This window comes from Oncorhynchus mykiss, chromosome 19, assembly GCF_057628025.1.
Source record: "Oncorhynchus mykiss isolate SJ-2025 chromosome 19, ASM5762802v1, whole genome shotgun sequence".
In the NCBI taxonomy this organism is placed as follows: Eukaryota; Metazoa; Chordata; class Actinopteri; order Salmoniformes; family Salmonidae; genus Oncorhynchus; species Oncorhynchus mykiss.
The window spans coordinates 19033945-19057652 of NC_143040.1; the positions used below are offsets into that span (position 1 = coordinate 19033945).

Genomic DNA, 23708 nt, shown 5'->3' on the forward strand with positions numbered 1-23708 from the left:
TTATCTTTGGTCTCTTTGTTGCCTCTCTGATTAATGCACACCTTGCCTGGTCCGTGAGTTTTGGTGGACGGCCTTCTCTTGGCAGGTTTGTTGTGGTGCCATATTCTTTCCATTTTTGAATTATGGATTTAATGGTGCTCCGTGGATGTTCAAAGTTTCTGATATTTTTTTATAACCCAACCCTGATCTGTACTTCTCCACGACTTTATCCCTGACCTGTTTGGTTAGCTCCTTGGTCTTAATGGTGATGCTTGCTTGGTGGTGCTACAGACTCTGGGGCCTGCAACACCACTAAGAACAGGTGTATATCTACTGAGATCATGTGACACTTAGATTGTACACAGGTGGCCTTTATTTAACTAATCATGTGACTTCTGAAGGTAATTGGTTGCACCAGATCTTCTTCAGGAGCTTCGTAGCAAAGGGGGTGAATATACAGTATATATTCTTTTTTAGATTTTTTTGAAACAAGTTCTTTTTTTCATTTCATTTCACCAATTTGGACTATTTTGTGTATGTCCATTACATTACATTTAAATTACAGGTTGTAATGCAACAAAATAGGAAAAACGCTAGGGGGGGGATGAATACTTTTGCAAGGCACTGTATTCTGGAAACGCTACACCACAAAGAGGATAGGAATAATAGATCTAACATTCACGTTCTTCTTCTGACCTTCAGCAGAGACGGGGTCACTCTTCCTGGAGCGGACAGTCACTGTGGCCGTCTTGGAGAGGTCAGTGCCAGTCCTCCAGACCCTGACCTCCACATAGCCTGAACTCTCATCCACAATGTAATCTAGTTCTCCGAAATACAGAGAGGGCTCTGTGGGTTAGAGGGAGAAAGAGAGAGATGGGAGAGGGAGGGGAGAGAGAGAGAGGTCAGGTCAGTATATTATCATCAACATCTTACAGATATGAACATAAAGTTACAAAAATGTGGTTTTGATTAAGGATGTCTTTGGGGAAGAAGCTCTCATGGGATAATCCACATTTCTGGTCTGAACTCGGCTTGTCAGATACAGTTGGTATGGCTGACGGGGTCATCCCCCTCTTTCCAGGAAGAGACCTGTCACCCCACTCATCCCTTCATCATCCTCCCCTCATCGAGGCCAGACAGTGTCGTCTGAACTCAGTGCCAGAGGTCTACAGTGCACACCTGAAAAGCCAGGTAGAAATGGGGGATAAGTGAAAGGGGGATGAGTTGGGGGGAGAAGAGGGATGGGATGTCCACCTTGTCTGATGACAGTAGCACTGATAAGAGGGAGGAGACGGGGGAGGCAGCACAGACAGGAGGATCTCTCTACCTCTCCCTCTCTGAGTAATAGACTAGAGGGAAGGAATGCATATCTTTGGAACACACAGCGGATTCATCTCTCTACACCCCTCTATAACAGCCAGACTGATCATCAGTGACAAGCTACCGCTGTCTACTGTCCACCCCTCTATAACAGCCAGACTGATCATCACTGACAAGCTACCGCTGTCTACTGTACACCCCTCTATAACAGCCAGAATCATCATCACTGACAAGCTACTGCTGTCTACTGTACACCCCTCTATAACAGCCAGACTCATCATCACTGACAAGCTACCGCTGTCTACTGTACACCACTCTATAACAGCCAGACTCATCATCACTGACAAGCTACCGCTGTCTACTGTACACCCCTCTATAACAGCCAGACTCATCATCACTGACAAGCTACTGCTGTCTTCTGTACATCCACTAATGAGGTTGATCTATAATTGAGCTTTCTGCCATTTCTATAAGGGGCAGATACAATATTGTGACACTTGTGATTATTTAGTCTATAGCTGGATAAAATAGTAAAAGTAAGACATGGAAAATAGGAAGTATGTACACATTTAACTGACTGTTAGGTGAAGAGGATTTTAAGAGGTAGTCTAGAGATGTTTTTAGACTAGGGCTTGTACTGCCGCATTCAGAAACCCACCGCTGACCCGCTGAAACTTGGCTTACTCTCAATGCCTCTCAATCACCAGAGATACTGTTTAGTACCAGGGGCGGCTGGTTAGGGGGAAGGAGACATGGCAATCCCTAAAGGATCACTGAGAAGGAAGAGCCAGACTAATAACAATGAAGCCTAATGCTGGCCGGGGTCCCAATCACAGGTTTACTCAGCCAGGAAGATGAGTTTACACGCACGCACGCACACACACACACGTGCACACACACACACGTGCACACACACACGTGCACACACACACGTGCACACACACGTGCACACACACGTGCACACACACACACACACACACACACAGTGTTGTCACTTTAGATTTCAGGACCCACCAAGAAGTTTGTGGCACAATGGAGGAATGGATCTTTACATTGAGAAGACATCTCCTCTTGTCGCCTGGAGATCATGTCTGGGAATGCACGCTGATTACTTAGACATAACGTTTCCATTGTACTCCAAATTACAGGGGAGGAAGTGGGGAGTGTAGCCCTGACTGTGAGTGTGTCTGTCATTAGAACAAACCAGTTAGTGAAATGAATGAGCTCTGAAGGGTGGGAGAGAGGAAGGAGAGGAGGAGGAGGAGGAGGAGAGAAGTGCAGAGGAGAGGAAGAGGAACGGCTCAGAGAGACAACTAAAGAGAGATAAATGACTCATTCAGTCAGAGTGGATGGGGAGGACTGGAGTGGCCTCAGATTCAGAAAGTAAATCACTTGAACACTAAGGGGCAGTTTCCCAGACACAGCTTAAAGGCTGATTTTTGTGATTTTCCTGTGTTTTATATATATTTCCACACTTTGCGTTTGGAATAATACTGTGAAATAGCTGTTAGTGTAAGAGCTGTTTGAAAAGGCCGCCTGAAATTTCAGCCTGTTTTGGCCTTCCATGGTGACATCACCATGTGGTAATAAGAAAGAGATTTCTAAACCTCTCTACCAGTAATGGCTCATTTTCAGTTTTCCCCTTCCCACTCAGACCACTCCCAGACATTCCTAGAAAAGTTCTTGCTTGAGAAATTACCCTTTGCTAAGAAGCAATGTTTGTGTATTTTTGTCCATTTTAATTTAAAACAACCCCAGTAAGGTAATTCATTCTTTCCCGGTACTGATTTGATATTGAGATAAAAATGGCTGCATTGGACCTTTAAGACTGGTCCTGGATTAACAATCATCATCAATGGAAAACCTCCATTGAACGTGCTTCTTGGTTTACCTGTGTAACAAACAAACACATCTCCTTTTTCTCATCTAAAGCCTACGGGTGATATTTGACGTACATGCAAACGAAAAGAGGGAACATTCATGTCGATATGATATCCTAATATGTTTTTGTTTTTTACTTCCAGAGCGTTCTTGAAGTTGTAAAGAAACCATCACCCCCATCTCAGATAACAGCTACACAAATAAAACAAAAATGGAGGCTGAAAACCACCAAACAGGAGCCGGAGGAAAAACATGCCTGTCATTTGACATTCCTTTCCCACAAATCCCTGTTTTCCCCCTGTTTCCCCACCTGCCTCTTGGCCCTTGCAACACAAATGGAAGCCCTCTATTTTCCCCCAGCTCCACTGAGTGGTGGAGTTGGAGGAGTGTCTCAGAACAAAACACGTTCAGAGAGCTCTTTTATGTGTCCTGACAGAGGGTTGTCCAGTGTAGTTAAGACTGGAGTTTCTATTCTATTCTATTTTCTCTCTTCCCAGTTCTACCACCTGTTACTAGAAGTATAGGATAGAACAGATGGAGTGTGTAGTCAGGGGTAGAGTGAGAGGAGGGAGCAGGGAGGAGGGGAAGGACCCGGCAAAGAGAGGGGAGTCAAGACAAACATGTGGGGAGAGGTGCTTTTGTCTTGGGTTGAGTGTGTTTGTGTGCCACTGTCTGTCTGTGTGTGGCTTTGGGGAATGGTACCATCCATGCGTGGACCTGTAGTGGAATAGATTACACATAGAGACCAGTGGTTACAGTAAAGAACGGCATCACCCGGGCTGGAGGATCCCCAGCACCCGGCCTCTGAGTTATGGTGTTGATGGTGGCTGGAGGATCCTCAGCACCTGGCCTCTGAGTTATGGTGTTGATGATGGCTGGAGGATCCTCAGCACCTGGCCTCTGAGTTATGGTGTTGATGATGGCTGGAGGATCCTCAGCACCCGGCCTCTGAGTTATGGTGTTGATGATGGCTGGAGGATCCTCAGCACCCGGCCTCTGAGTTATGGTGTTGATCATGGCTGGAGGATCCTCAGCACCCGGCCTCTGAGTTATGGTGTTGAGGATGGCTGGAGGATCCCCAGCACCTGGCCTCTGAGTTATGGTGTTGATGATGGCTGGAGGATCCTCAGCACCCGGCCTCTGAGTTATGGTGTTGATGGTAACACTCTCACCAAAGAGGCTTCACTAGGCTTTGTACAGTCCTACAGTCTACATGCTCTCACAAGCCCTACTGTAGTTCCTATGTGGCTCAGTTGTTTTTTGTTGTTGATAAACCAACTTCTAACCACATCTTTCCTGCCTCTCCTCTCTCCTTTCATCTACTGTTTGGCACCAGCTCTCTCTCTCTTTCAGTCTCCTGTCTTTCCTCTTTACCTTAGTGCTTTTGGCATGGCTGCATCAATTGTTCCTTTATTCTACCTCACTAACAGGAGAACAAAGAGTGAGGCAAAGTAATGCTATTGATACGCGTTTATCATCAGTGAAAAGTAATGACCCTGTTATCAGTTCAATAGTGTTGTATCTAGTTGCACGACTCGGTGTTTTCAGCGACTGTGTTGAATATTAGACAACTGCTGGGAGATCAAATGATCATAAATCAATGTGGATGAAAGGGTTTGGTTGCAAAGGCATTACAGGTGCACACTGACACACAACACACAGCACAGGCAGAGACTGACACACAAAAACCCAGAGACAAAGACACACACACCTGTACACTTGTAAATTGTAACTGGGCACATCAAAGTGTCTCGGGCAACAGTTAAGCTCCCATAACAAACATAGAGGAAGTCATATCATTAGGAGTGGCCCATAGGAAGTCCCAGGAAGTCATATCATTAGGAGTGGCCCATAGGAGGCCCCAGGAAGTCATATGATTAGGAGTGGCCCATAGGAAGACCCAGGAAGTCATATGATTAAGAGTGGCCCATAGGAAGTCCCAAGAAATCATGGAGAAAAGCTGAAAGGAGCCCCTTTGAAACACTTAATTTGTTTATCTTTTAAAACAGGGTTCATAAAGGGTTATTCTGCTGGCCCGCTGTGGAAGGGTTCTACATGGAACCCAAAAGAGTTCTACCCGGAACCAAACTTTTTTTATTGAAGGGTTATCCTATGGGGACAGCCGAAGAACCCTTTTAGGTTCTAGATCACACTTTTTTTTAAAGAGTGTACTCCTGGTCACTGAACCCAAGAGACTGGAGGGTCGAATAGGAAGTAATTCTGATACTGGTAGAGTTTCCTTTATAGTCAATATAGTAAAGGGTCAGGAATCATTGAGTCTGTTGCCATTGACGAGTAGCATTCAAGTTGACTTGAACCTGTGTGTTGAACTATTTGAACTAGGGTTTCAAGTTTCAAGTAGGGTTTCATGACAATTGAGTGACCTCTGTATTCAAAAGGTGACTATAGATGCCACCACCCACCATACGCCCAACAAACCCACTCACCATCGTCGCTGTCGGCCAGGATGGTGACCTTCGCGCTGGGGAAGGTGGCTCCCACCTGGCCACCCATGGGCATGCTGAGGGTTACGTTGAAGCTCTCTTCCTCCTCGTAGAGCGAATCGTCGATGATGATGATGCGGCAGGGCTTCTCCCTCTGGTCCTTGTCAAAGCGGAGCACGCTGGTGTGGTCCTCGGGACGCGTGATGTAGTCGCTGTAGGAGAGGACCGTGCTGGGGATGGTGCCCGTCGCACTGGCTGTTGGGAAAAGGAGTTCAGGGGTCAATGGTTAAGGGTCAATAGAAGAATGACAGGCAGTTGTGGGGGAAGGAGAGTAGTTTTATGTTACAATATATCTACAGTGCATTCGGAAAAGCATTCAGACCCATTGACTTTTTCCACATTTTGTTATGTTACAGCCTTATTCTAAAATGGATTAAATCATTTTTTCCCCTCATCAATCTACACACAATACCCCATCATGACAAAGCAAAAACTGAAATATTACATTTACATAAGTTTTCTTACCCTTTACTCAGTACTTTGTTGAAGCACCTTTACAGCATTGAGTCTTCTTGGGTATGATGCTACAAGCTTGGCACACCTATATTAAGGGAGTTTGTCCCATTCTTCTCTGCAGATCCTCTCAAGCTCTGTCTGGTTGGATCGGGAGCGTCGCTGCACAGCTATTTTCAGATCTCTCCAGAGATGTTCGATCGGGTTCAAGTCCGGACTCTGGCTGGGCCACTCAAGGACATTCAGAGACTTGGCCCAAAGCCACTCCTGCGTTGTCTTGGCTGTGTGCTTAGGTCGTTGTCTTGTTGGAAGGGGAACCTTCACCCCAGTCTGAGGTCCTGAGTGCTCTGTACTTTGCTCCGTTCATCTTTCTCTCGATCCTGACTAATCTCCCAGTCCCTGCCGCTGAAAAACATCCCCACAGCATGATGCTGCCACCACCATGCTTCACCATAGGGATGGTGCCAGGTCTCTTCCAGAGGGGACACTTGGCATTCAGGCCAAAGAGTTCACTCTTGGTTTCATCAGACCAGAGAATCATTTTTCTCATGGTCTGAGAGTTCTTTAGGCGCCTTGTGGCAAACTCCAAGAGGGCTGTCATGTGCCTTTTACTGAGGAGTGGCTTCCGTCTGGCCACCCTACCATAAAGGCCTGATTGGTGGAGTGCTGCAGAGATGGTATCCTTCTGGAACTCAGGAACTCTGTCAGAGTGACCATTGGGTTCTGACCAAGGCCCTTCTCCCCCGATTGCTCAGTCTTGGTGGTTACAAACTTCTTCTATTTAAGAATGATGGAGACCACTGTGTTCTTGGGTACCCTTCCCCAGCTCTGTGCTTCGACACAATCCTGTCTCGGAGCTCTACGGACAATTCCTTCGACCTCATGGCTTGGGTTTTGATTTGAGATGCACTGTCTTCTGTGGGAACTTATATTGACAGGTGTGCGCCTTTCCAAATCATGTCTAATCAATTGAATCTAACACAACTGCACACCAATCAAGTTGCTGAAACATCTCAAGGATGATCAATGGAAACAGGATGCACTTGAGCTCAATTTCGAGTCTCATTGCAAAGGGTCTGAATACTTATGTAAATAAGGTATTTCTGTTTTTAATTTTTTACAATTCTAAAAATATGTTATTGCTTTGTCATTACGGGATATTGGGTGTTGGATTGACGAGATTATTAATATTTTTGATCCATTTTAGAATAAGGTTGTAACTTAACAAAATGTGGAAAAAGGGAAGGGGTCTGAATACTTTACGAATGCACTACGAATCTATGTGTATTTTATTCATGCATTTAATCTTTGTAAAAACCCATGTATTTGAATGATATATTTGACTGTATTCACCTTGCTGGGTGTAGCAGACGACCATGAGTTCCTGGCTGAGGTCTCCAGAGCGGCGAACAGGCACCAGCAGCTCCCCAATGTCCTCCTCTATCTTATACTCTGCCTGGGGGATGAACACCGTGGACTCTGCAGAGGAAAGAGGGAGAAACCATAGAATTCAGAATTAGAATAGTCATTTAATAGGATCTCTATGGGAGAAACACAGAGGATAGGCCATAGAGAACAAGAGAAGAAGAGTTTACAAGCCCAGGTGAGTCTGTACTTATTTGATGCATGTATATTTGCTGCTGCCATCAAATTGCCCAACAATGGAACAATAAACATGATCTGATTCGGGGATCTTAAATGAAGGATACAATTATATTTTTTTATATGTCAATCCATGTAAATGAATGTAGCCTTTCCAATTGACTTAAAGCCTGTCTACTATTCATAAAGGATTTCATGTCGGAGGGCAAGTCAAACAGACAATCTGCAGATAAGGCCGTTCATTCTTACCATCACCAGGGTCCACTATCTCCACAGTGGCTGTATCGGGGTACTCCAGCACGGCCATGACAGGCTCCGACAGCTGGATCTCAAAGGTCTCGCTGGTCTCAAACTCCTGGTCCGTGAAGATCTTCACCCTCCAGGTGGCCACTGTCTGGCCTGGGTTGAACTGGACCTGCTTCTGGGCCTTGCCCCGGAAGTCCTTGTCCTTCTCCGCAGTGCCATCCTTGGTGGTGATGCCTGAATAGAACCATATCGAACTGAACTAAATAGAACCTCATTTAATTACATTTAATTGTAATTTAGCTGAGGTAAGCTGAGCTGAACTGAATTGAGTTGAATTGAACCTAATTGAACTGAATAGCTTTATAATAATGGCACTGTGTAGTTTGCAGGGCCTCAGAGGGTGTGAGTTGACTGTAGGTTGACTGTGATTTACAGACTGTAGTTGCCTGGTTAGCTCTCATTGTCTGTCTTTGTTCATATTTGCCCACTACTGCATCGTCAAAGACAACTGTAAATATAGGAGCCTATCTATAAAAGCTTGTGTGTTGGATGTAGCCAAACAGACAAGCATGTTGACATGACCTTGTGACCTCTATGAGGAAGGGCTATCTGACCCCTCAATCAAACTAGGTTTTTCACCAGCGAGACAGGAAATGGGTCATCAGTCAAACAGGAACACACACAGGGCAGATTGATAACCAGGGGGTCTGTTTTATTCTTAGGCTTCTTCTAATGGCAGGGTAATAACAGACAAATTACACTCCATGAAGACCCTTAAAGGGCCAATCAGTCTTTTAACACAATGACAGTTTAATAGGTCCTGCTTTCTGAATAGTCTCTCCACTGACATTTGCATTTTTTCGAAGTACCCCTAGTCAGAGTTGATGGTGGTGGGTGATTGAAATGTTTACAACCCATTAGGGATAAAATAGTGGCAATTTAAAACTACCTTTATCTGAATGGCAAGCAGAGAAAACAATGGGAGAAATGTACTAACTCAGATATATCACTTGGGGGATGAACCAACGAAGTGGAAACCAGTTCCAACAGGATCTACGATGGTACACTCTTAGAAAAAGGGTTCCAAAAGGGTTCTTCAGCTGTCCCTATAAGAGAACCAAAAGGGTTCTACCTGGCACCAAAAGGGTTTTCTACCTGCAATAAAAAGGGTTGGGACAGCCGAATAACCCTTTATGGTTCTAGATAGCACCTTTTTTCAAAGAGTGTATGCCCTTGGCATCGGCTAATGGGGATCCTAATAAATCCAAAATCAAACCAAAATACTATAGATCTGATGTAAATCCTGTTCAAGACATTCAGTACCATAGACATAGAATCTCCATGTCAGCCATATTGAGTGTACCCATTAGTATTCTGTAAAATGACTGAGGAGCCTTGTACCCATTGTATTCATTCTATTTCTATGTTAGAGGTAAACACTGCTAATGGGTCCCCATTCTAGTCATTCTATATCTATGTTCCCTTACATAAAAACCACATGGTTTCACATGTGGAAAATCACAATTTCACGTAAAATTTCACACGTGAAATCATGTGAAAACATTTTTTTTGGAACACTTCACATGTCCCATTCTAGTCATTGTATTTCTAGGTCAAGAAGTAAATACTACTCAATTTTTGTCATTTTATATCTATGTTTAGAGTTAAATACTCCTATAGGACCCATTCTAGTCATTCTATATCTATGTCTAGAGGTAAATATTGCTATAGGTCCCATTTTAGTCATTGTATTTATCTGTTTTGGTAAAGGCTGCTGTAGATCTGTGGTAAATACTGTGTAAGACTTCCAATACTCACTGACGAAGGATGTCTCTCCCAGGTATCCCCTGCGTCTGAGCGTCACCTCCAGGAATTTGGCGTCCTCATCCACCAGATAGTACTCCTTCTCCAGGCTGATCCACGACCAGTTGAGCCGGAATGGCTGCGGCTTCAGCTTGTTTCCACCTGGAAGACAAAACTTTGACATCAGTTTTTGTAAACTCATTGAGCCCTATGACAAAAGACACAGATATTTTAAATTGTGAAGGGTAACTTGATAACTTAATGTCAGGGCTTACCCTCAAATCCTCCATCACAGGAGTCTTGAGTGATGCCTTGTTTCTAATTTCCTCTCTCACTCCATTGTTCTCTCCCCCCCCCCCCCCCCCCACTCTCAGTCAATGCCTGGCTAGGGTTTCTCACCTCCTCACCCAGATATGTGTGTCCATTTCCTGGCTCCTTTGGCAGGGTTGCCTGCCCCTGGCTAGACTCTTACCTTCTTACCAGTCTCGGGGAATGGGCCAAAACAGGACAGAGAGAGAGAGAGACCAGTTTTTAATGGATCACTTGCTGACAGTGACTCAGATAGATACTGTAAGTGACAGTCTGTTCAAGGGAATCCCTGTCTCTTTGTCTGTCTGTCTGTCTGTCTGTCTGTCTGTCTCTTTCTCTCTCTATTTATCTCTCTCTCTCTCTCTCTCACTCTCTGTCACCTCTGACCCAAACCAGACAGTATTAGCAGAGGGGTTAAAGGTGAGGTGCAGAGAGAGGCTCCATTACTTCTGGTGACTTACTGACATGGCAGCCCCAGCCATATCCTTTCAGCATCAGCCCTATCCCTTTAAGCACCAGCGGTATCCCTTTCAGCATCAGCCCTATCCCTTTAAGCACCAGCCCTATCCCTTTCAGCATCAGCCCTATCCCTTTCAGCATCAGCCCTATCCCTTTAAGCACCAGCCCTATCCCTTTCAGCATCAGCCCTATCCTTTTAAGCACCAGCGGTATCCCTTTAAGCACCAGCCCTATCTCTTTAAGCACCGGCGGTATCCCTTTCAGCATCAGCCCTATCCCTTTAAGCACCAGCGGTATCCCTTTAAGCACCAGCCCTATCCCTTTAAGCACCAGCGGTATCCCTTTAAGCACCAGCGGTATCCCTTTAAGCACCAGCGGTATCCCTTTAAGCACCAGCCCTATCCCTTTAAGCACCAGCGGTATCCCTTTAAGCACCAGCCCTATCCCTTTAAGCACCAGCGGTATCCCTTTAAGCACCAGCCCTATCCCTTTAAGCACCAGCGGTATCCCTTTAAGCACCAGCGGTATCCCTTTAAGCACCAGCGGTATCCCTTTAAGCATCAGCCCTATCCCTTTAAGCACCAGCGGTATCCCTTTAAGCATCAGCCCTATCCCTTTAAGCACCAGCGGTATCCCTTTAAGCATCAGCCCTATCCCTTTAAGCACCAGCGGTATCCCTTTAAGCATCAGCCCTATCCCTTTAAGCACCAGCGGTATCCCTTTCAGCATCAGCCCTATCCCTTTAAGCACCAGCGGTATCCCTTTAAGCACCAGCGGTATCCCTTTAAGCATCAGCCCTATCCCTTTAAGCACCAGCTGTATCCCATTAAGCATCAGCCCTATCCCTTTAAGCACCAGCCCTATCCCTTTAAGCACCAGCCCTATCCCTTTAAGCACCAGCCCTATCCCTTTAAGCACCAGCCCTATCCCTTTAAGCACCAGCCCTATCCCTTTAAGCACCAGCCCTATACCTTTAAGCACCAGCCCTATCCCTTTAAGCACCAGCGATATCCCTTTAAGCACCAGCAGCACCTCTGAGGGACAAGGGTAACTTCATGTCTATAGGCTTAAAATAGACCTTTTACCCCTTGGTGTTAAACCTTAGTATTGTGAAAGTAGCTCACATTTGTTGTGGTGAAAAATAGAAAGATTAATTAATTAGTTCTTACAATGTTTGAGTCTGTGCACTATGCACACGGAAACCTCTGTCTTGAGATTTGAGATTTGCACCTGGACAGGATCCTCTGTAAAACCTCAGATTTCAAGCGATTAAGACTTCATATCTAGGTCATTTTTCTCAGCTTGAAGTGTATCTACCTCATTAGGCCCCATGAAGAGAACAGGTGCCATAAAACACACATATGAACCAGACCTGGGTTCAAATACTATTCTAAATCATTTCATCATTTCAAATATGTTGCCTGGTCTCTATTAAGCTTACCTGACGCAATGGGACCAACATAATAGTCCCAAAAGTACACCCCCCCCCCTTTTTTTATAAGGTATTAAATAAGATATCAAACAGTATTTGAACCCAGGTCTGAAATCTCATAGTCACCTGGCACTGATCACCATTGACTATAAATTGCTTCCTCTGCCCTTAATCCATACTATCTCATGACTCCTTTATCCTTCAAAAGAAAGTATTCCACTCGCCGCTTGACATGGGCCACTCTGGACAGACGGAGTTACTTACTTAGCCGGTAGCTTTCTTAATGCTTAAATCCTAATCCCAGGCTTCTTTTTAATAACTGTGGCCAAACGTCCAAACACCTTGGCTTATCCCCTCTCTGACAGGCCCTAGGAGGACCCTTCACCTTGTGTCTGATTGGCCAGAGCTTAGTGGGTTCAGAGAGCCTCGGAGGTTAGAGAGGTGTTGGTCGGTTTTGCACCGCTGGTCACAGTGGCAGAAAGGCCTTATTAGCCTATTATTAACCTGACCCCTGAGTCTAGCTCTGAGCAGCCATGGAGGAAGTAGGTCAATGTCAAGATAAGACCCTTTCATATTAACCCTTCACTTCCTTTAGTGTAGGGCCACGGTGGTTGTGGTCATCAGAATATCACTCTATGGATGTAGCGCCAGAGTTGAGGATTTGGTAGGTAGACTGAGAAAAGGCCGTGTGATATTAACCATTGATCTCCCTCTAGCAGAGGAGTGCTAGTGTCAGCCTAGTAGCATAGTGGTTGCCAACATACGGTGGTGGATTTGGTTAGGTCCGTGTCAAGAAGTAAATACCCTTAATATTATTAACCCTGTTGTGTCCTTGGGGTTTTTGAAAGGTGCTCTAAATTCAATGTATTATTATGTGTTATTCATATCATTATTATCGCACTCTTGTAGCATGATGGTTGCAGCACCAGAGTCGAGGATTTGGTAGATCAATGCGGAGAAAAGACCCTTCGGATATGAACCCCTACATAACAGAACACTAAGGAAAGGAAGCAGAACCAATCCTCTGAGGGGTGACAGAGAACCTGTGAGAGGAGGCTAACTAAAGAAATAAACTCTCACTAGGCTTTATGGAGGACAAGAGCATGGAGCATCTGGTTCATTCATACAATGAGCCTGCATTGGGGTTGGTTTTGCCTGGCTGAGGGAGAAAGGAGCTGTGGGCGTTCTGCTATGTGACTGGGGAGAATGAAAACACTGGAGGGAGGAGATGGGGCCACTTCCTCAAACCCACATGTCAACATGGCGCGCCGGGCCATAACCGAGACACAACAGGGCCAGGGACAAACCACACTCCTCCAAGCCTGGATGTCAATGACGGTGGATTGAATTGAACTGATACCAACTAGTGGATTTTTCGGGGGGATTGATTAAATTGGATTGTTTCACTTGTTTCACGTAAATCACACACACACAAACACACACACACACACACACACACACACACACACCAGAACCCGCCACCCTCCCACCCCAGCCATCCCCCAAATGTATAGTAGAGTAGCCATGGAGTCCCAGTGTGACATAGGAGCTCCTAGCACCTAACGGTGTCTATCCTTGACCATGCTCATATTTCTGACAGCTCCGGCTAAAAATACAGGAAGCATTCATCATGTTTGTCTTTGCCTGCCCCAAATTCCACCACGCTTGATGAGTGAGCATGTGGCCAATTGATAGACAAGATGAGCCAGCTAACTTCAAAATAAGATTTGAGTGTTTGATTAAGTGTATTTTCATTTAGCCTGAGTGGAAATGTCAAACACCTCTTGAGCATCTTTGCAATGTAAAATGGAAGTGCAGTGACTGTTGACGTTCGTCCGTCACTTGTACCTATAACGTACAGTGCACATAAACAAAATGCTACATGACACATTAGTCACACCTCAGTCCATCACATTAAGTATAATAATCACTTATCAAGGGAGAAACTTGATTTATAAAACCTGTATACCTTTCTGCTCATATCTCCTCAAACCCACAGAATCTGAAGGATGTGTTTCTGTTCAGAAAGGCACGTGTTCCTAGGCAGGCTGCCCAGTTTACACAGAGCTGATATTGAGCTTAGTGAGCCTGTATTGTGTGTCAGATAGGATTATCGTATGAACATAGTCAGCAACAAAAAGACTATCGCTCTGGCATGCAGACTGGCAGCCTATCTGACCGCTTCTGGTTTCAGCTCTGACACTGTTACCCTCAAGACATGTAATAATGCTATTTTATCTTGAGTATTGCATAGAAATACAATTTCTAACATGGTGTAGTTTGTCTGGTGAAATACTGTAGATGATGAGACTATGTAAGTAAAATAATATTGAAAACAAAGGAGTCAATTGACCTGTAAGAATTAGAAGCAGACTATTCTGCACTGGGGAAATTAATTCATATGAGCGCTAATGACAATATTTAATTGAATTGATCAGCTGCTGTTATTTCTCAATTGTCACTCAATTAACAGGGTGAAATAAGGTCTTGGAGTTCATTTGAGTTTAAATCCTCAGAATAACCTAAATCAACATGCCGATAAAATAGGACAGATGAGATTTAAGGACATCTACCATTTACCACCTGACCTGACGCCTGTTAAAAGAACAGAGTTGGATTTCCGACCGGGGGGGGTGGATGGGAGTCAATTGGAAAAAAAGAGCTGAGGAAAAGTCTTCCCTAACCATGTCTCCATTTCCCAGACCTGATAGAGATACGTTGTGACACCATGACATCGCTGTGACGCTATACATACATCATGTTATACATAGACGCACAGCCAGTGGAGGGGACCTCAAAGCCCTGGCTGTGTGATATCTGAGCCTTTGAAAACTCTATGACAACTATGACAAAGGAAATGTCGTCATCATCCATATATTTTGTGTGTCATCCAAGAGAGTTGGCTGGCAGGCAGGCCTCAAAAACAAATCAGCACCTGCTACAATGATGATACAAGCACACAAACATACCCTTTAAAAAATGACAAGGTGATATCATTACAATCTGAGCTGTCTGTGTATAATCAATTACACTAATATCACATTCCATCCCCCAGGTGGACATGATCAGAGCCATAGACATGACCGTGAGATAGGTGGCTTCAGATCCGTCCGGTGTGACACTTCAGTCAGCCATAGTCTCTCTCTCTCTCTCTCTCTCTCTCTCTCTCTCTCTCTCTCTCTCTGTCTCTGTGTCTCTCTGTGTCTCTCTGTGTCTCTGTGTCTCAGAGAACTCCTGACAGAACTTCAGATTCTGGAAAAAGAAGCTGAGTGACAGCTGTGCCCTCCCACCACATCTCTCTGTCCCTATGTTGGCTTTGTCCCTCCAGGGTGAACAAGGGACAGCAGGTCACTGTCTGGGTGGCCCACAGCCCACTGCTCAGGCATATGTCTCTCTGCCTCCCTCCCTGCCTGCCTGCTTTCCTTTCTCAAACTCAGAGGAGGGAATCCTCTTCTGGCTCCTTTTGTGAATCCTGTCAGATACCGTGTCCAGACCTGGCATGGAATCCAACCACACCAGACACGGATCCAGTGGTGTGTTGTCAAGCACACTACACACTTTCTGCTTTCCATTAGAGAAGGTCACATCAATACCACTGATTCAGATGAACCTAAAGTGAAACTGAGTGGTAGCCTTCCAGTGTTTGTATAAAACTCCATCTCAAATGATATATAGACTGATTAGTGCTCAGCGCTGCTGCCTATTTAAATGAACTGAGGCGTCTTGCAGAAGTGGAGAGGGACGCCTTCCTTGGTATTTACAGTGCCTTGCGAAAGTATTCGGCCCTCTTGAAATTTGCGACCTTTTGCCACATTTCAGGCTTCAAACATAAAGATATAAAACTGTATTTTTTTGTGAAGAATCAACAACAAGTGGGACACAATCATGAAGTGGAACGACATTTATTGGATATTTCAAACTTTTTTAACAAATCAAAAACTGAAAAATTGGGCGTGCAAAATTATTCAGCCCCCTTAAGTTAATACTTTGTAGCGCCACCTTTTGCTGCGATTACAGCTGTAAGTCGCTTGGGGTATGTCTCTATCAGTTTTGCACATCGAGAGACTGACATTTTTTCCCATTCCTCCTTGCAAAACAGCTCGAGCTCAGTGAGGTTGGATGGAGAGCATTTGTGAACAGCAGTTTTCAGTTCTTTCCACAGATTCTCGATTGGATTCAGGTCTGGACTTTGACTTGGCCATTCTAACACCTGGATATGTTTATTTTTGAACCATTCCATTGTAGATTTTGCTTTATGTTTTGGATCATTGTCTTGTTGGAAGACAAATCTCCGTTCCAGTCTCAGGTCTTTTGCAGACTCCATCAGGTTTTCTTCCAGAATGGTCCTGTATTTGGCTCCATCCATCTTCCCATCAATTTTAACCATCTTCCATGTCCCTGCTGAAGAAAAGCAGGCCCAAACCATGATGCTGCCACCACCATGTTTGACAGTGGGGATGGTGTGTTCAGCTGTGTTGCTTTTACGGCAAACATAACGTTTTGCATTGTTGCCAAAAAGTTCATTTTTGGTTTCATCTGACCAGAGCACCTTCTTCCACATGTTTGGTGTGTCTCCCAGGTGGCTTGTGGCAAACTTTAAACAACACTTTTTATGGATATCTTTAAGAAATGGCTTTCTTCTTGCCACTCTTCCATAAAGGCCAGATTTGTGCAATATACGACTGATTGTTGTCCTATGGACAGAGTCTCCCACCTCAGCTGTAGATCTCTGCAGTTCATCCAGAGTGATCATGGGCCTCTTGGCTGCATCTCTGATCAGTCTTCTCCTTGTATGAGCTGAAAGTTTAGAGGGACGGCCAGGTCTTGGTAGATTTGCAGTGGTCTGATACTCCTTCCATTTCAATATTATCGCTTGCACAGTGCTCCTTGGGATGTTTAAAGCTTGGGAAATCTTTTTGTATCCAAATCCGGCTTTAAACTTCTTCACAACAGTATCTCGGACCTGCCTGGTGTGTTCCTTGTTCTTCATGATGCTCTCTGCGCTTTTAACGGACCTCTGAGACTATCACAGTGCAGGTGCATTTATACGGAGACTTGATTACACACAGGTGGATTGTATTTATCATCATTAGTCATTTAGGTCAACATTGGATCATTCAGAGATCCTCACTGAACTTCTGGAGAGAGTTTGCTGCACTGAAAGTAAAGGGGCTGAATAATTTTGCACACCCAATTTTTCAGTTTTTGATTTGTTAAAAAAGTTTGAAATATCCAATAAATGTCGTTCCACTTCATGATTGTGTCCCACTTGTTGTTGATTCTTCACAAAAAAAATACAGTTTTATATCTTTATGTTTGAAGCCTGAAATGTGGCAAAAGGTCGCAAAGTTCAAGGGGGCCGAATACTTTCGCAAGGCACTGTATGAAAGCAATAACGTGGATAGAGTATATAAGGCTAAGTAATGGCCACATTCCCTCTGAACCAGGTGTCTCTGCTGGTTCTGATGTCCCTAACTGATTTACGAACTCATTTATTACAATCTTTGCAACTAACATATCAACCACACTCCCAGCTCACATTTCTTTTGCGTTTCAAACTGACAATAATAATAGTTCTCACCATCAGATTAAATGTTTTATAGAAGACGGCATTTTGAAACGCCCCTGTTTCAGGCTCTTAATACATTTGTCCTTAGAGTGATTTATTAATACTAGGCTAATCGTTTGAGTAAGCAGTAAGCACGGCCAGTATATCACAGCCACTGCTAAGTGTTGGCCCCTGGACATTTTTCATGTTCTTAGACCTGAGTGAGAAGACTGGATGTTTTCCAGGTATGGAGCTCCCTACGGTGCATCCATCTGTATAACTAACTCACCCGGTAGCTAGCTAGCTTGCCCCCCTATGCTCCAACAACATGTAACTTTAGTGGCTAACAGGTCAAATTAATTTACCACTGTCATTTTAATGACCTGTCAGGGGATTTGCCAAGATTCTCAAGATGGTCTCCTGTGAGCCTCGATGACTAAGGATATAATGGAGACATCAGTTAGGTTCATTCCGATACCAAACATGTTTGTATCTCCTGACTGTACATCAGAGGAGGCTGGTGGAGGGAGCTATAGGAGGATGGACTCATTGTAATGGCTAAAGTGGCATAAATGGAACGAAGTCAAACGTGGTTTCCATATGTTTGATGTGTTGGATACCGTTCCATTATTCCATTCCAGCCAGTTTTTTATTTTTTTATTTTACCTTTATTTAACTAGGCAAGTCAGTTAAGAACAAATTCTTATTTTCAATGACTGCCTAGGAACAGTGGGTTAACTGCCTGTTTAGGGGCAGTACAATGAGCCTGTCCGCCATTGCTAACTACCAGCACCTTAGCTAACTAGGTCCCATTGTTGCAAAGAGTTATGGGATATTAGATACTCTTGTTTTAACCTTTGTCATCTTTAACCTCGACCATGGTCGGCAATCCATCCATAAAGCAACCAGCGGCCCTACAGAACCCCCCCCCCCCCAGTGTCCTTTCATTCCACCTTCTTCATCAGGTCATCAGGTCCTATTTACATTGCTACAGTATTCATAGCCATACATAGATATACTTAGGATGGTGGGTGGGACTCAAGAGGAGGGGGGGATATCATTGGTCAGAATGAGGTTTTGACAGCCAAGAGAATGATGCAAGGGGGAGCAACAGAAAGCGGCGCCCATGTAAGTATATCCCTGCTGAGTGACAGGAATGAGGACCATGATTATTACATTTCCTCATTCCTCTTTTTATTTATACTGGGTCACATTGCACTCTGCGACATGGCCCGGTATAAACTTGCAGAAATGTACATTTTAGCAATTTATAGCAGACTCCCTTATCCAGAGTGATTTGCAATCAACTAAAGTAGGCAAAACAACCACATATATACAAAAATAATAATAATGTTTTATTGTCACATACAGTACACCGGATAGGTGCAGTGAAATGTGTTGTTTTCACAGGAGGCTGGTGAGGGGAGGACGGCTCATATTGGGGAGGACAGCTCATATTAATGGCTGGAATGGGATCAAACACATGGAAACCATTTGTCTGATGAGTTAGATACCATTCCATTTATTCCGTTACAGCCATTACTATGAGCCTGTCCTCCCCAATTAAGGTGCCACCAACCTCCTGTGGTTGTTTTACAGGGTCAGGGTAGTACGGCGTCCCTGGAGCAAATAAGGGTTAAGTACCTTGCACAAGGGCACATCGCTAGATTTTTCACCTTGTCAGCTCAGGAATTCAAACCAGCGACCTTTGGGTTACTAGCCTAACACTCTAACCGCTCGGCTACCTATGGCCCTTATTATTACAGTCCCTACAGCCAAAACCATCAACAACAACTGTGTGAATATAGATTTCACATGTGGTCCATTAATTTAGTAATTATATTGAGGTGTACGATCAGAATTTCTTTCTTTTAGCTTTCTCTTTTTTTAACGTTGGTGCTACAGTACAGAAAGTATATTCTCAAATGCCAGTGTGCTCAACTTAGTTTCCTCTGGGGCATTCCGAAGATCCCATGGTTGGGATTTTGGATTGGAGGAGCCAGGCATATTAATAGATCCTATTGGCCACTGCCGTGCACTGTAAAATAACACTGACTTCAGAACAGTGACCTGATCTGGTTTGGAACGGCAGTATGCCGCACATCACAAGGTGACAGAGAGACTGGGTCACCCCCCAATGGTGCCACTGGCACTTATTGCATCATTTTGGAGAAAACAAACCTAACTGTCCCATGGCAACTGGCCAAAATGAATCATTTAATCATATATATACACACAACACTGAGTGTACAAAACATTAAGAACACCTGCTCTTTCCATGACACAGACTGACCAGGTGAATCCAGGTGAAAGCTTTTGATCCCTTATTGATGTCACTTGTTAAATCCACTTCAATCAGTGTAGATGAAGGGGAGGAGACGGGTTAATTAAGGATTTCTAGGACTAGAGACAATTGATACATGAATTGTGTATGTGTATCATTCAGAGGGTGAATGGGCAAGACAACATATTTAAGTGCCTTTGAATGGGGTATGGTACTAGGTGCCAGGCGTACTGATGTGTCAAGAACGGCACGCTGCTGGGTTTTTCACACTCAACAGTTTCCCGTCTGTATCAAGAATGGTCCACCACCCAGAGGACATCCAGCCAACTGTGGGAATCATTAGAGTCAGCTTGGGCCAGTATCCTTGTGGAACGCTGTTCTGAGGGCAAAAGGGGTGCAACTCAATATTAGAAAGGTGTTCCTAATGTTTTGTACACTCAGTCTATATGCCATTTAGCAGACACTTTTATCCAAAGCTACTTACACTCATGCTTGCATACATTTAACGTATGGGTGATCCCGGGAATCGAACCCATTATCCTGGCATTGCAAGAGCCATGCTCTAATAATGGAGCTAAATGAAACGACTAAGTGGTGTCAAGATTCTTAGTGAGTCCTCACAGAACGTACAGACAGGGAAGGAGTGATAGAAGAGAGAGAGGAAAGGGAAGGTGCATCTGCTAAATGACTAAAATGTCAATATAAATGAAAGAGAGGATAGATACGGACATACAGATGTGGGATCTTCATTTGATCCCCCTGTTGCAGGATAACTTTTCTTCGATGTAGGACATTTAAAACATGTAGTGTACTTGAGGTTTGAAAAATGCTTCTGAAATTTGTAATTTACACTCTGAAATGTCAGACTTAATTTTCCCTTGTGAAAAATGTATCCACCCCTACAAAAATGTCTATTAATTATGAAAATAATTCACATTTCCCGTTGCTGAAAGATTATTTTCCTGCTGTGGCAAAATGGCTCAAATTAAGACCCTACATCTGTGCAGAACAAGTGTGCAAGTGACACATCTTTAAACAGACAGCGAGAGAGTAGAATATAATGTAAAGTATAGAATATAAAGACAGTTTTAAAAGAAAGTATGGGGAGCAGCAGACAGCTTTGCCATATGGAAGCAGACATGAATAACCTCTAGGGGCCAGACATCATAACACCAACACTCTCCCAACCCCAATAAATCTATCTGCCCCGTGTCAGGAGGCAAGGAGAGAGCGAGAGAGAGGGAGAGGAAGAAGCCTCCGCCTCACAGTCACAGTATACATGTAGGTAGACCTTCGACTGGCACCAGGGGACAGTAAATCGTTGGCCGGCTGTTGACATGGCTGACAGGTTAGATCCGAACACACACTTAGGAAGTCATGGTGCCTGCTGTGTAAAATGGCCGCGACCCATAATTCCCCTCCTCTGAAAAAGTGCCATTCTACCCCTCTGGAACAGAACAGGGGGCTGTAATGCAGTCAAACGTTACTATCTGAGTATTGGCTTTGATCTCTGGGGGTTGTGAGTGGGGTCTGTGGGGGACTATGAAAGGGGATACTGCCTGTCCTGGAACTCTCCCAGTCCCATACACCTGTCTACTAGGGTTCCAACTTCACTTCCAGGTATGTCTGTGTGTGTGGCAGGAGACGGGAGTCTTGAAGGCAGGAAGCACATTCCTTGTTCCCAGGAATGATCGCATAACACTATTACCTCTGCCACTGGTCTACTGTCATTTCCCATGCAGCAGGAGCTTGGAGTGAAAGGGGAAGCTACCAGATTATAAAACCGAGAATGATTCAACTCTATTCAACACAGGGAGGCTATTTTGAAGATACAACCAATTAGCAATTAGTACATTTTTATCATCGCTATTACTATGAAAACTAAAACGGCACAACCTCCTCTTGCATAACGTATTAACCTTGGCAGAGTTTGCCTGGAAGCTAATATTCACTATCTACTCACTAGCCTATCATTTTCTTAATGAGCGCTCTTTAAAAAATCTGATGTAGACTTCCCATATCTATCTAACTACCTGGATGAGTTTAAAACTCTGATGCAAGACTCTCTTCAGGAGGAGTGCAAATTGTTATCGTATTGTTACGCTGATTGGATCGTATTGTTACGCTGATTATTGTATTGTTATGCTGATTTGATTGTATTGTTACGCCGATTGGATCATATTGTTACGCTGATTGTAGTGTATTGTTACGCTGATTGGATCGCAGTGTTACGCTGATTGGATCGTATTGTTACGCTGATTGGATCGTATTGGTACGCTGATTGGATCGCAGCGTTACGCTGATTGGATCGTATTGTTACGCTGATTGGATGGTATTGTTACGCTGATTGCATTGTATTGTTACGCTGATTGGATCGCAGTGTTACGCTGATTGGATCGCAGTGTTACGCTGATTGGATGGTATTGTTACGCTGATTGGATCATATTGTTACGCTGATTGCATTGTATTGTTATGCTGACTGGATCGCATTGTTACGCTGATTGGATCGTATTGTTACGCTGATTGGATCGTATTGTTACGCTGATTGGATGGTATTGTTACACTGATTGTATTGTATTGTATTATTGTGCTGATGCTGATTGTATTGTAGTGTTGTGCTGATTGTATTGTATTATAGTGCTGATTGTATTGTATTGTTGTGCTGATTGTATTGTATTGTTGTGCTGATTGTATTATATTGTTGTGCTGATTGTATTGTATTGTATTGTTGTGCTGATTGTATTGTATTGTATTGTTGTGCTGATTGTATTGTATTGTTGTGCTGATTGTATTGTATTGCATTGTTGTGCTAATTGTATTGTATTGTTGTGCTAATTGTATTGTATTGTTGTGCTGATTGTATTATAGTGTTGTGCTGATTGTGTTGTATTGTATTGTTGTGCTAATTGTATTGTATTGTTGTGCTGATTGTATTGTATTGTATTGTTGTGCTAATTGTATTGTATTGTTGTGCTAATTGTATTGTATTGTTGTGCTGATTGTATTATAGTGTTGTGCTGATTGTATTGTATTGTATTGTTGTGCTGATTGTATTGTATTGTTGTGCTGATTGTATTATATTGTTGTGCTAATTGTATTGTATTGTTGTGCTAATTGTATTGTATTGTTGTGCTGATTGTATTATATTGTTGTGCTGATTGTATTGTATTGTATTGGTGTGCTGATTGTATTGTATTGTTGTGCTGATTGTATTATATTGTTGTGCTGATTGTATTGTAGTGTTGTGCTGATTGTATTGTATTGTTGTGCTAATTGTATTGTATTGCATTGTTGTGCTGATTGTATTGTTGTGCTGATTGTATTGTATTGTTGTGCTGATTGTATTGTATTGTTGTGCTGATTGTATTGTATTGTTGTGCTGATTGTATTGTATTGTATTGTTGTGCTAATTGTATTGTATTGTATTGTTGTGCTGATTGTATTGTATTGTTGTGCTGATTGTATTATATTGTTGTGCTGATTGTATTGTATTGTTGTGCTGATTGTATTGTATTGTATTGTTGTGCTGATTGTAATGTATTGTATTGTTGTGCTGATTGTATTGTATTGTTGTGCTGATTGTATTATATTGTTGTGCTGATTGTATTGTATTGTATTGTTGTGCTGATTGTATTGTATCATAGTGCTGATTGTATTGTATTATAGTGCTGATTGTATTGTATTATAGTGCTGGTTGTATTGTATTGTAGTGCTGATTGTATTGTATTGTAGTGCTGATTGTATTGTATTGTAGTGCTGATTGTATTGTATTGTAGTGCTGATTGTATTGTATCATAGTGCTGATTGTATTGTATTATAGTGCTGATTGTATTGTATTATAGTGCTGGTTGTATTGTATTGTTGTGCTGATTGTATTGTATCATAGTG

General features: G+C 43.4%; 1 protein-coding gene across 1 annotated transcript in view; it reads right to left on the reverse strand.

Moving 5' to 3' along the window:
- Nucleotides 1-23708, reverse strand: part of LOC110498645 (FRAS1-related extracellular matrix protein 2) — a 54810-nt gene that overhangs the window by 16946 nt on the left and 14156 nt on the right. Inside the window, exons 3-7 of the mRNA XM_036954239.2 lie at nucleotides 9804-9950; nucleotides 7989-8219; nucleotides 7491-7616; nucleotides 5628-5879; nucleotides 676-825 (exon numbers count right to left, since the gene is read on the reverse strand). Coding sequence (XP_036810134.2) covers nucleotides 676-825; nucleotides 5628-5879; nucleotides 7491-7616; nucleotides 7989-8219; nucleotides 9804-9950 — 906 coding nt within the window. The remainder of the gene's footprint in view (nucleotides 1-675; nucleotides 826-5627; nucleotides 5880-7490; nucleotides 7617-7988; nucleotides 8220-9803; nucleotides 9951-23708) is intronic.